The sequence below is a fragment of the Typopeltis vanoorti genome, chromosome 5, assembly GCF_054136105.1.
Source record: "Typopeltis vanoorti isolate ZY-2024b chromosome 5, IOZ_Tvanoo_1.0, whole genome shotgun sequence".
In the NCBI taxonomy this organism is placed as follows: Eukaryota; Metazoa; Arthropoda; class Arachnida; order Uropygi; family Thelyphonidae; genus Typopeltis; species Typopeltis vanoorti.
The window spans coordinates 91250871-91264492 of record NC_143553.1 but is presented as its reverse complement, the minus strand read 5'-3'; the positions used below and the strand labels follow the sequence as shown (position 1 = coordinate 91264492).

Genomic DNA, 13622 nt, shown 5'->3' with positions numbered 1-13622 from the left:
AAAAACTTTTTTATGAAAATTTTTTTTGAGAGAGAGGGTAGGCCTTTGTAAAATCTCTTGTGGTGAAAAGCATAAATATATTTCCCCTATATCGATTTTACATGGGCCATAAATAATTAGAAATGTATGTAACCTACTGTAATGTAATACGTTTTGTGATATAATGTTAGAATAACTGAATGTAGAACCACAAGCAATTGTAACTAATAAGATCAGACATGATTAGGCTAGTCAACTGAAGTCAACAACAGTCTCAAAGGTCACTGGATTATATGAGTTTTTGCCGCCAAAATCTAACGTAAGCGTGGGTGACATAAGGACGCTTCGAGTAAATCCGGGAAGTTTTGGAAGGAAGGCCAAGGGACGGCAAATAATATAAAAGGCAGAAATTGAGGGGCAAAAACTATTTTTTTTTTTTTGTTGCTGAGGCAAGCCTTTCGAGGAGGGGAAGAGTTGCGGTCCTGCAAGCAGTAGTTCTGGAGATCTTGGGTGTTCGTTGGTAGAAGAGGCCATATTTCAAGGTAGCCTCCCGTGAAATTCTTCGACGAATGTACCGATCCACGTGCATGCTGAACTGTCGCAGCCAAACCAGTTCCTGACATCACCAAAGAAATGCAGTACTGTCACAAGGGAGGAAATCGCCAGACGACTATGGTCGGATAGCATCCAATCACAGCAGTTGCGCAAGAAGGAAAAAGAAACCAGAAGAATTCACCTTTAACCCTTTAGGATCCATGACTATACATGATATAGTGAGTTTGTAAGTAGATTGCTTTATGTCAATAGTCTAGATTGTGTGTCTAGATGGTAGATGTTTAACTAATTGCATAATGTGTTGAAGAGGATAGAAAGACTGAAAACGTGAAACTTAATGTTCTTAAAAGAATACTGTAGACTTGAATAGTGCTTGTGTTACATAATGCTTAGAACGTGTATAGTATAATTTTATTATTTGTAATGAGAGTAAGATTATACATGCTAAAATCCATACACGTGTAAATAATAATGTTAGAATAAACATGTTTGGTTTTGTTAATAGCTTGCGTGATCTTTGTTAGCCAAAGCACTGTCTCACAAAAACAAATCGAACCTGTGTGACCTAAGTGAAGTAACAGCCACGACTGAGTAATTTGGAGTTGTTTGAGAAAAAAATCGAGTTAAGGGTTATTATACGTGATTAGCTAAGTTATTCTCTTAACATTACAATTTTAGATTTAGGATTGTGGATTATCTACAGTCCTGTTTATAGTTAACTCTTAGAGAGAAAGCTTCCATGCATAGAATATGTGCCTTCCATATGCTTGGGATTTTTAGACCATCATTATTGTTCAGATTGGAGCGGTTGATAACAATCTCACAGGCTTAAATTTGCGTTCATACCATGTTTGGGTGTGATGTAAACAACTGGTGCATTTCCAGTCAATTCTATGTAAAGTGTTCAAGGCATGATCAGAAAGGCCAGCTTCACCACAGTTATTATATTTAATATGTCTTTTATGTTCCTTTTATCTGATAGGAATTGTGCATCCTGTTTCCCCTATATATGGTATATTACAGGTGCAATAAATAAGGTATACTCCAGGGTGGGCCAGCGGAGGGAGTGGATCTTTGGATGAGTTGAGTAAGCCTTTTAATTTTGCAGGAGGTTTAAAGGTGGCTTTGAGGTTGTATTTTTGTAGTATTCTATGTAAGGAACGGTTATAGTTTTATTATAGCCTGGTTTATCTTTGCTTTTTATTGAGGTCTTGTAGAAAATTTTGTTAATAGTGTTTTGGCTGTAACCACCTTTTTTTAGAAAATTACTGCTGATAACTAGAAATTCGTCATTCAGAGCATGTTCATTGGAGCAGATCTTCAAAGCCCTGTTTTTTAGAGTATTAATGACACCTAGTTTTTGTGTTGGGTGGTGGTAAGAATTTATGTGTATATATTGGCCAGTATGTGTCAATTTCTGGTAAACAGTGAAGGAAAGACTGCCAGAAGAAGATGTGTGACAAGCGTATCTAGAAACGGAAGTGTGTTCTGCTTTTCAATCTCAATTGTGAACTGTATGCATTTGTGTTGTTCATTTAGGTGGCTAAGGAAAGTGCCTCGTGTCTGGCAGCCATTGGACCAGATCCCGAAAACATCTTCAGTGTATCTAAGCCAGACTTTGGGTTTTAACCTATCACCTAGCCAAGAAATTAGGCGGCAACACTCAAGGAGTTGGTAGGTTATTTTCCCTTCTATATCAGAAATACAGAACACTTCATAAACACAATCAAAGACATTACATCAGAAAAAGATGATTTATTAGTCAGTTTTGACGTCTCTGCCCTCTTTACGAATGTCCCAGAACAAATTCCCTCCAGATATCACGGCGCTCTTTGCACATGTATTACGTTCTGGTTATTTTGTATGGCAAAATGCTTTCTACCTACAAAAAGAAGGCACAGCCATGGGCTCGACATTATCCCCCCAACCCTATTGCTAACTTTTATATGGAACATTTTGAGCAACATGTTCTAGATTCCTCTCCTTTAAAACCCAAAGTCTGGCTTAGATACGTTGATGATGTTTTTGTGATCTGGTCCCATGGCTGCTAGACACTTGGTAGGTCATTCCCCATCCTATATCAGAAACACACAACACTTCATAAACATAATCAAAGACATTACATTACAAAAAGATGATTTATTAATCAGTTTTGATGTCTGGCGGTCCCATGGCCGTCAGACACTAGACACTTTCCTTAGCCACCTAAACGAACAACACAAACGCATACAGTTCACAAATGAAATTGAAAAACAGAACACACTTCCGTTTCTAGATACACTTGTCACACATCTTCCTTCTAGCAGTCTTTCCTTCACTGTTTACCAGAAATTGACACATACTGGCCAATATATACACATAAACTCTTACCACCATCCAACACAAAAACTAAGTGTCATTAATACTCTAAAAAACAGGGCTTTGAAGATCTGCTCCAATGAGCATGCATTGAAAGATGAATTTAAAGTTATCAGCAATACTTTTCTAAAAAATGATTACAGCCAAAACACTATTAACAAAATTTTCTACAAGACCTCAATAAAAAAAACAAAGATAAACCAGACTACAATAAAACTATAGCCATTCCATACATTAAAGGGACATCAGATAAAATAAACAGAATACTACAAAAATGCAACACATCAAAGCCACCTTTAAACCTCCTGAAAAATTAATGAGTTTACTCAACTCATCCAAAGATCCACTCCCTCCGCTGGCCCACCATGGAGTATACCATTTTTATTGCATCTGTAACATACCATATACAGGGGAAACAGGATGCACAATTCCTATCAAACAAAAGGAACATAAAAGACACATTAAATATAATAACTATGGTGAAGCTGTCCTTTCTGATCATGCCCTGAACACTTTACATAGAATTGACTGGAAATGCACCAGTTGTTTACATTACACCAAAACATGGTATGAACGCAAATTTAAGGAAGCCTGCGACATTCTTATCAAGCACCCCCAATCTGAACAATGATGATGGTCTAAAAATCCCAAGCATATGGAAGGCACATATTCTGTGCATGGAAGCTTTCTCTCTAAGAGTTAACTATAAACAGGACTGTAGATAATCCAGAATCCTAAATCTAAAATAACAATTGTAATGTTAAGAATAGGACATCAATGTTACTGTAAGAAAACTATCTATAAGAAAGAATGGTTTTCTCATGTTATCTTAAACAGAATTTAGCTTTGATGTAGTTTCTAAATAATCAATTTGTAAATTTATCTGTTTGTTTTTTTCCCACTAGAGGAAAAAAAAATTATCAAATCATTGTTTCTTTAGCTTACTATGTGAAATGTAACTCAGCTTGTCCTTGTACATTTGTATATACTCCAGATGATGACCTTAATATGAAGGTCTAAACGTCAGGAAATTAAGTTATTTATAACAAGGTTGAAAAGTCCATAATTTCTAAACTGAACAAAGTAAGAGGAGAAATACATAGAGTAAAAAAGTAACATCATAAACAAGTTATAAAATATAAAATACAAAAAAACTAAACATTACAGGTGAAACAGTCTACCTGTAGAAGAGAAGTAGCAAGTACATCTAATGTGAATGAGTTTAAGAGAAGGTATGACAGTTGGTGTGTGCCATGTATGGCTTCTTTCAAAGAGTCCTTGATCCCTGGAGGTCTAATGATAATAACTTTGAGTCTAAAAGGCAACTAACAGAGGAAAAGTTGCAGATCCAAACAGCAGAGTAGGAAATGAATGCCAGCATACAGAAATATTTTGGGAAAAAAGAGCAATGCTAATAATAATGGTAAATACTGGATTTCAGTTCAGCACATGGACTAGTCATTACTAATGTTCCAACATAAAGATGTACATAAATTCACATGGAGAGAAGACAAAAGAAATAAGAAAAGTGATTTTTGTCTTGTCAGCAAGACAAAATGAATTTCACATTGAAATGAAAGTTACTTTGAAAACAAGGATTAAACCTTGGAGAATCATACACAGATTCTGAAGACACTGATTGATTCAACAAGGAAGACATATATTGAAGCTGCAAGGAAAGAAAAATTACAATTGGTAGACCCTATGTAGTGTTTTCTAGGTAAGATTTATGCAAGCATACTTGAAAAAAGGATCAGAAAAATTATGGAAGGGAAAACTTGTAAAAGAATAAGCTAGACTGAGGTCAAATAGAGGTTGTCAGTATTAGATTTTCAATTTATGACAAAACAATGAAAAATGAAAAGAATATAACAAGGATCTGTAATTAAATTTCCCAGTTCTGGAAAAAGGCATATGACAAGGTGCCAAGAAAAAACCTTTTAAGATCCTTCAATTATATGGCATAAACCTACACATTATATAGAGCAATACAGTCTATTATTTAAGTTGTAAGTCAGAACTTTAAACAGAACAGAAGAGGAAAGGGCAGCAAAACAGGTGCTTGATGCCAGGAAAAATATCCAGGGGGGAAGGATCAAGTTCTAAGTGAATTGATGCAGTTAGAAGTGCCTTAGAAGAAAGAAATGTTAAGATCTGACAATATTAGCATCCTGAAAAATAACAGACTAATTTGGAAGAAAATTGTCAATAGTAAGTTGGTAATAATTAAAATTTTTCATATAGTAATGCTGTAGTATCCTGTATGCACCTTGAGTACAGATACCAGGAATTTGATGATGAACTAGTAATGAGGAAGAACTGTTATATTAGCTGCAAATTCTTAACTAGGTTTATATACTAATGCAGTATACTTTTCTAGGAGGCTTACAATAAATAAGATCTCACACACACACAAAAAAAGTCTACTATGTTATAAAAAGCTAACTATAACAGAATCAACAATTAAAAATTAACAACAAATGGTATCACATTTAAGTATTGTTAAGCCTAAATGCATAATGACAACACAATTTTTAATTTAAGAATTTGCAGAACTAAATGAATAATTTTACTTGGCTGTAATTCATAAAAATCAAGTTAGTGATCAGCTTTTTTTTATTACAATAATTGTTCATATTGTCACCAATAATAAAATTAAAATTTTACATACTATTAAAACTTATGATTACAATATACAAGTTAAATGAGCAAACACAAAAGTTGTTTACTTTAATACCATTCCGTACAGAAAATGATATTAAAACAATCATACCATACTGTATTTTAAATATGCATGTATTCCTTGGTTTCTTAGATAGTAGCAGTAATAGACACAAAGTATCAATGTCCCAGAAAGATGATGCCACCATTTTTTACTTGCTATGTTAGACCACTGAAGAAACTACACTTATTATTGCGATGATGGTCATATTCATTCCCTTCATAAAATAATCAAATACCTGAACCATCAAGTTTTTCCCCACAAACGACTAATGTAAAAAAATCACAGTACTGATAGGTCTAGAATTATTCATCCAAGTCGCATCATGGATTTAAACATAATGTCCTCACTTCTAGGAACATTTATGCAGACTTCTTGCTATTCAATGAGCTAAGATGACAAATACAAAGAGGTAACATGAAGTCCTACCCATCATATCGAGACTGTCTTCTGAATCACAGCACTGTATAGTTTTTAAACAATAAGCCTCTAAAATAAAATGTTCAGGGCCGGTATATGCAAGTCCAATTAAAACAACATAAATACAATGGGGGGGGGGGGGGGACAAAAGTAAAATAACACAAGAATGGTAGATTTAAAGGGATGCTTAAGGGTCAAAGCTGTATAACTGAGAGGAGACCTCTACATAGCCTTTAAAGCAATGCGGAGAACTGACCAAGGCTTCTGACCTAATGTCCAATCCTCACCTTCTCGTGGTGCACCCTGTTGAGTATCTTCCTGGATACTGAACGAACGAGGATGGGCTGGCAATTTCGGATTTAGCCGACAAAATTGTATTCTTATTGGTTAAACCAAAATATAGAATGATGGTACAAAATGACAAAATTTCATGCCGGCTGGGGCGTCGTCCAGTTAAACAAGGCCCCTGTTGTTTTTGCCAGGGAACCAGGGCAAACAGCAGTCAGCTACTGGAACAAATCTGAAAACACACCACAACTCAACATCACCAGAGTTAAAGATCGGTACTATCAACATAAGAAGCCTGAATGGCGAAGAAATGGAGGTAGCTGAGGAATTAGATAAGTACCAGATCGACATAATAGGGGTGACTGAAACAAAAAAAAGACAAAAACTGGTGAGATCTTTCTGAGCAATAAATACAAGTTATATTCAGGCAATGACAATCAAGGAAAAGCAGGAGTAGCCATAGTATTCAACACAAAATACGAGGCTAATCTTCTTGAATGGCAGGCAGTCTCAGGTACAGTGATGTGGGCAAATATCAGAATGGGGAACTAGACAATGACACTTATTTGTGCCTATGGTCCCATAGAAGGTCCTACTAAGGTTGAAGTGGAGGAAGTTTTTGAGGCTTTAGAGAAAGCAACTGACACAATGAAAAATGAAAAGTTGGTCCTTGCTGGGGATCTAAATAGCAGAGTAGGAAGTGATTATCAGACATCCAAAAATATTTTGGGAAAATTTGGAGAAAAGAGCAAAGATAATAACAATGGCAAATATCTGTTGGATTTCTACTCAGGACATGGACTGGTTACTAACACCATGTTCCAACATAAAAATGGTCACAAATTCACATGGAGAGAAGAGGCAAGAAATAAGAAAAGTCTCATCGACTATGTTATTGTTGATAGTGATGTTTTCTCCCCGGTGCAGGACACCAGAGTGTACGGAGGTTTAGAAATTGAAAGGGATCACTATTTAGTCTTGAACAGGATAAAATTGAATTTCACATTGAAAAAAATAACATGTAAGAAAGTTTTAAAGCGAATAAAAGTTGAGCAGCTCTCAGATGTGAACTGTAGACTAAATTAAACAAAGATTATTGAAGAAAAAATGAAAGAGTTTGAGAACAGGAACCAAACCTGGGAGATTCATTGTTAAACCTTGAAGAAAACCCTAATTGATTCAGCTAGAGAGGCATATGGTGAAGTTGTCTGCAAAGACAGAAAAATAAGAACCCCATGGTGAACACAGGAAATTAAAGAGGCAGTGAAAGAAAAGATGAAAGCATATCAAAAGTTCCTGGCAAATAAGTCAGCCTGTGCTCTTAGAGAATACAGAGACAAATGTAAGAAAGCTAAACACTGTGTAAAACTAGCTACATAAAAGTCATGGGAGGACTTTGGCAATAACATAGAAAATAAATGGCAAAATATTCTGGAAGTTGTTGAAGCTTAGGAATGGAGGAAAGAGTGCTGTAAAAGAAGTTAGAGATGATAAAGGTGACATGAAAACGGGAGAAAAAGATATCCTTGAAGTATGGAGTAATTACTTCGAAAAATTGCTAAATGAAACAAGCAGTGATAGCACAGTGGTAAAAAACACTGACCAGACATGTAGTCAGGAATACATATCCATACTTAAAGTAGAAAGAGCCATCAAAAGCTTGAAATGTGGAAAGGCAGCAGGAGTATATGATATTCAACCAGAAATGCTGAAGTATGGTGGTATAAAAGTCTTATAGTGGCTGCATTGCATAGTTCAGAATGCCTGGACAGAGGGACGAATTCCCAATGATTGGAGTAGAGCTCTCAGAGTACCCATATATAAAAAGGGAAATAAAACTGCATGTGAGAATTACAGAGGTATTTCCCTACTGAGCGTTCCTGGCAAGATCTATGCAAGTATACTTGAGAAAAGGTTGAGAAGAATTGTGGAAGAAAAGCTTGGTGAAGAACAAGCTTTATTCAGGTGAAATAGAGGGCTGTCAGGATCAGATTTTCACTTTACGACAAATAGTGGAGAAATCATGGGAATACAACAAAGATCTGTATTTAAGTTTTGTCGATTTGGAAAAGGCACATGACAAGGTGCCAAGAGAGAAACTATTCAATATGCTACAGTTATATGGTGTCAATGGGGCATTATATCAAGCAATACTTAGTCTTTATTTGAGTTGTAAGTCAGCAGTTAGAATTGAAGGAAGTACAGGAAGATGGTTTAATGTTAATTCTGGTGTGAGACAAGGATGTATATTATCCCCTCTGTTATTCATTATCTATATGGATCACATTATGAAGGTAAATGGTATTAAACATGATATCAAAACTGGAGATGTTAATGTCAGCAATAAAAAGACAAAGAACAATGAAAATAAGCAGAATCATCGAAAATGTCAACTGTGTTGTGAACGGAGAACCTGTGGAACAAGTAAAACATTTCAGCTACTTAAGCATGATTTTTAGTGAAGATGGTAAATTAAATATGGAAATAGACAACAGAATCAACAAAGCTGGTATGGTAGGAAGTCAATTGAATAAATTCATATGGAATAAGAGAGAAATTAGTCGGAACACTAAATTAGCTGTATACAAGACAGTGTTCAAACCAGTTTTAACTTATGGATCTGAGAGCTGGGTTAGAAATAAAACACTTGACCAAAGACTAGAGACTGCAGATATGAGAGTCCTGAGAAAGATTTGAGGAATGAACAGATGGCATCAATGACAATATCATATTAAAAATGAGGATATTAGGAAAGAACTTGACATTATCAGCATCCAGGAATGCGTTAGCAGAGCTAATCTCAGGTGGTATGGTCACTTAACAGAATGGGCAAGGAAATATTAGCAAAACAGGTGTTCTCTGCCAAGAAAACGACCCAGAGGAAGACCAAGACACAGGTGGATTGATATGTACAAAGTGCCTTAGACGATAGAAATATAAGATCTTATAATGTTGGAGTCTTTGACAAGTAACAGACTGATTTGGAGGAAAATTGTAGATAGGAAGTTAGTAATGATGTAAATTTTTCATGCTGTACTATCATATCCTGTACACCCCTTGAGGGTACATGGCAGGAATTTGATGATGATAGATTAAGAATATAATTAAAGCATGTGTAAGTAAAATATCAACTGTGTAAATTTTCTGCTATTCTGAGTATAGTAAACTTGCAATGTAAAATAAAAATAACATTACCTTTTTAAAAAAAAACATGATTTTATGCTGCCATCCACAAAAGTACCTCTTGAAACAGTTGACTGGGATGTACGGACTGGTAAAAGTGCAGTGTCTACAAGCGCTTTTAGGTCAGTGGCATAACTAAGGACTGATACTTTGCATCTGTGAACATGATCATCACATCAAAGGATAAAGAACAATTCCAAGGTATGGAGAATGTCATTTGTTAGTAAATCCAATTCACTACAGTAAATTTTTGAACCATGTGTTGTTTCAAGAGTGCATTTGCAATAATACCATGGGGCTTTTGGTTTTGGTAAGTATAATTATTAATGCTAGTAATGTTGGCAGACATCTACAGGGTATCCAGATTGAACCTCCCTAGTTTCAATGTGCTACTACCTCTTAAGTGCATGTACCATGGTGTTGAAATTGTACAAATGAAAAGGAACACTTATCAAGTTTTTGTAAAAAAAAATTCTGGATGAAACTTGTAGAGTCTTTGGAACATTTGGAGAACCCAAACCTTACACATTTCGATTTTTTACCGTTCTTTGAAACTAGGTGGTCCAATGTGAGCCATCCTGTATATTTTTAATCCATTCTATATTGTCCAAGCATGATCATTAAAAATGCACTACTCCTTTACTTAGCTTTTTTTAGATGGAAAAAAATAGTAACACATCTAAATAAATAAAACAACATTACCAATATAACTAGAGGAAAGGAAAAGGAAAATTAATAAAATAATATATAATAAAGAAATAATAAATAAACAAATATAAAGTAAACATAAATAATAATGAATAACGAACAGAATGTGACACTTCTAAGAAAATAACTCTCACAGAAGTAAAAGAAACATGGAACTGAATCATATACTTTAGCAAGAAAATTCACGCAACATACCAGGAAGTCCAAATGGGCTGCCAGGTGCAGAACCATTTAAGCTACTACTTGGAGATGGTACACTTAGTCCTGGAGCCATGGATAAGCTGCTACTGAGAGGAGAGGTGGGTGGAGGTGTTGTAAACCCATGAGGAGAATATGTAACATTGTGTGGCATCATTGGTTCTGGAACTTGCTGGAAACTGGGAATCATGGGATGACCAGGTGGATATTCGCTATGACGTGGAACAAGCACAGGTGGCAAGACTATAAAACAATATATTGTATTGTTTTATATATATTTCCAAAGATATAAAAGTAAATTTATTTGAAATAACTTATTTGAAATATGAAAATTTAATTTTTACTAACTATACTCTACAAATGTGTGTAAGTTAAACCATTCATCCTGGGACCAGGTCAGACCTGGTCTGCTACTGGATCAACCTTGGAAGAACTAACAATGGACACTATTAAAAAGTATCAATGCCAAAGAGGTAAAACTAGCAGAAATGCCATGTACACATAATTGGTTAAAGACAAGGAAATCTATTTGTACAACTTATTTTTCGAGCTGAAGTAATCTGACCATATTACAAATTCAAATATCTTCATCATGCCAAGAGGAAAAGTCTTCAGGCAAAAAGTAAATACTTTCAGCAAAAACGTTCAATTTCTGTTCACTAATAACCAAAGGGATGCTAGTCTGAGAGTGGACCAACCATAAAAATTTGGACCAACAATAAAATTTTACTATAAATTAGGAAAAACTGGTACAGAAGTGTACGAAGATCTAAAAAAAAAAAAAAAAAGTTGACGCCGATGATTGTCTGAGCCATGCACAGGTGTTCCTCTGGCTTTCAATGTTTAGAGGGGAAGTCCCAAAGAGAATGACCCACACTGTGGATGGCCAGTTTCTGCACAAACAAATGAAAATGTGGTGAAAGTTAGGGAAATTGTTGCTCATGACAGGTGAATAACCACTAGCCTCTTGCTGTACAACTTGTAAGGAAACAGCCAGATTAATCTTAGAAAGAGATTTGCACAACAATTGGTTTCTGTTGTATGACAACGGGCCATGCTTCATCCTTACAGCAAAAGCTTCTCTCAGTGAAATCATTAATGGTATAAAATGGTAATAACCATCTACTGTCAGATGTCAACCTGAGTTGCCTAATATATCATAGTTGTGTGTTAAATCATAGACTTGGTCAATTTATAGACTGTTTTAATGCTATGGTTAATTTTACCCTGTGTAACTACCAATGTCGAAGCAATAATGCATTCACCAATCTATGAGAAATGAAGAACACTCAGATTTTATCAATAACATGTGACCATTATATTTATTTATTAACAATACACAATAATTTTCATAAGTTTTCAGTTCTAAAACTTATAGTATGTCTTGAATTACTTCTGAAAATAATGAAAAAAGAAAAAAAAGTCAACTTCTTTGGTGCCATCATAAACAAATGTTGAAGGTAAAAATATTCGACAACATCAAAACTTTCAGTAAAACAAATCCTTAGATCTAACCATACATAAGTGAATTTTCTGAATTTCTGATTGCCTCAGAAACATTGGTGGATGGAAACCAATGTTTTTAAGCTGATGATATATAACAGCAGAAAAACAGCAGTGTTTTTGTCTTTTTCAGAACCAATATTAAAAAAAGCAATTATAAGGATTATTAAAACCTGGAAACTTCAGAATTATTTCAGATTTTATTTATATTTTCCAAAAATACTGACATTATGTCAATATTGACTATGCCCTCTGGCTGGAAAGAACTAGTTTTGAATCTTGTCTAGGATGTGAAGAACCTTCATCAGGGCCTTTCAAATGAAGGTGAGTTAGCCAGCCTCATTATGTAGATGAAAAGGTTTCTTTCTCCCACAAGACAAACTAACTAGAAGAACACACTTAAATTACAGACATAGCAGACAATGCAGATAGGATTGACTGCCCTATCATGAGCTGTAATCAGGTTTCAAAGATGCCAGGTTTATTACTTAGGTTGAATGGCTGTGAAGCACTGAATCTAACACAAAAAAGAAGAGGAAGAATTTTGGGAAAATATAAATAAAATCTGAAATAATTCTGAAGTTTTCAGGTTTTAATAATCACTATTAATGGTCCAAATTCTGAATATTCCATCAATGGGTTGAAATAGCCAATTACTGCTATCCATGTTCATATATTTTACTGTTACAGTAAAAAAGTTAGTGTTATAAACTTTTGTAGTGCTGATTACTTCATGTTACTGCTGAGCATTCCTTAAAGATTTTTTATGATGCTTTGTATCCTATCCTCTCACTGATTGTATTCCATTATAACAAAATCAGTGATAATCAACAAAACACAGTAATTAACATAAAATACAAAATATTTATGACACTTTTATGTAAACTGTCAAAATTTATACAAATTGTATTTGTATCCCCAAAGTATAAGAAATTTATACCAACAGAGGATTAATAACTACTTAGAAAAAATACAAGAAAATGAAGACATCAGAAAGAATGGAATAATATAAAATTAAAGAAAAGAAATTATTACATCAGCAGCATATAAAAGTCTAGGAACACACAAAAAATATCATAAAAAAATATTACATAATATATGGAACAATGAAATAAAAACAATAATTGAAAATAAAAAGCTGGCCTTTAAAAGATGGTTAAGCAGCAAAAAACAAGAACATGAAATTGAATACCAAAAAAGATAAGCAACAGCCAAAAGAGATACCAAATAGAAAGAAAAAAAAAAAAACTGGAAAAAATCTGTATCATATCTAGAAAATGATATATACAAATAAGACCCAATGCATACAAAATACCAAAGCACATGAATGCAGATATAAAAGAAACTGCAAATGTAAATTGCAAAACAGATTTTAAAGAATTCTTAGATTACTTTATAGATCTCTGGACAGATAACAACAACATAAAAAAAAATTACACCAAACACTTACAAAATGCTCTATATTACATAATAACAATGAAAGAATTACAGATCAACTTAAGTAAAATAAAAAATGGTAAATCAGCAGGAGAAGATGGGATAAACTCCAAACTATATAAATTTGCTGGAAAAAAATTTCATCAGAAATTAATAAAATTTTAAAATAAAATACAGTGGAACCTCGGTTGTCGAACTTAATTCGTTCCCGAAGGCTTTCGGAAACAAAATTGTTCGAAAACTGAAACCATTTTCCCATAAGAATTAATGT

The 13622-nt window shown here is 34.3% G+C and overlaps 1 protein-coding gene across 2 annotated transcripts in view; it reads right to left on the bottom strand.

Annotated features, from left to right (window-relative positions):
- LOC150106648 (protein mothers against dpp-like) overlaps window positions 1-13622 on the bottom strand; it is a 149860-nt gene that overhangs the window by 66680 nt on the left and 69558 nt on the right. For both annotated transcript variants that reach the window (XM_090393239.1, XM_090393238.1), the window contains exon 4: window positions 10409-10654. In XM_090393239.1, the coding sequence (XP_090249365.1) occupies window positions 10409-10654 (246 nt within the window). The remainder of the gene's footprint in view (window positions 1-10408; window positions 10655-13622) is intronic.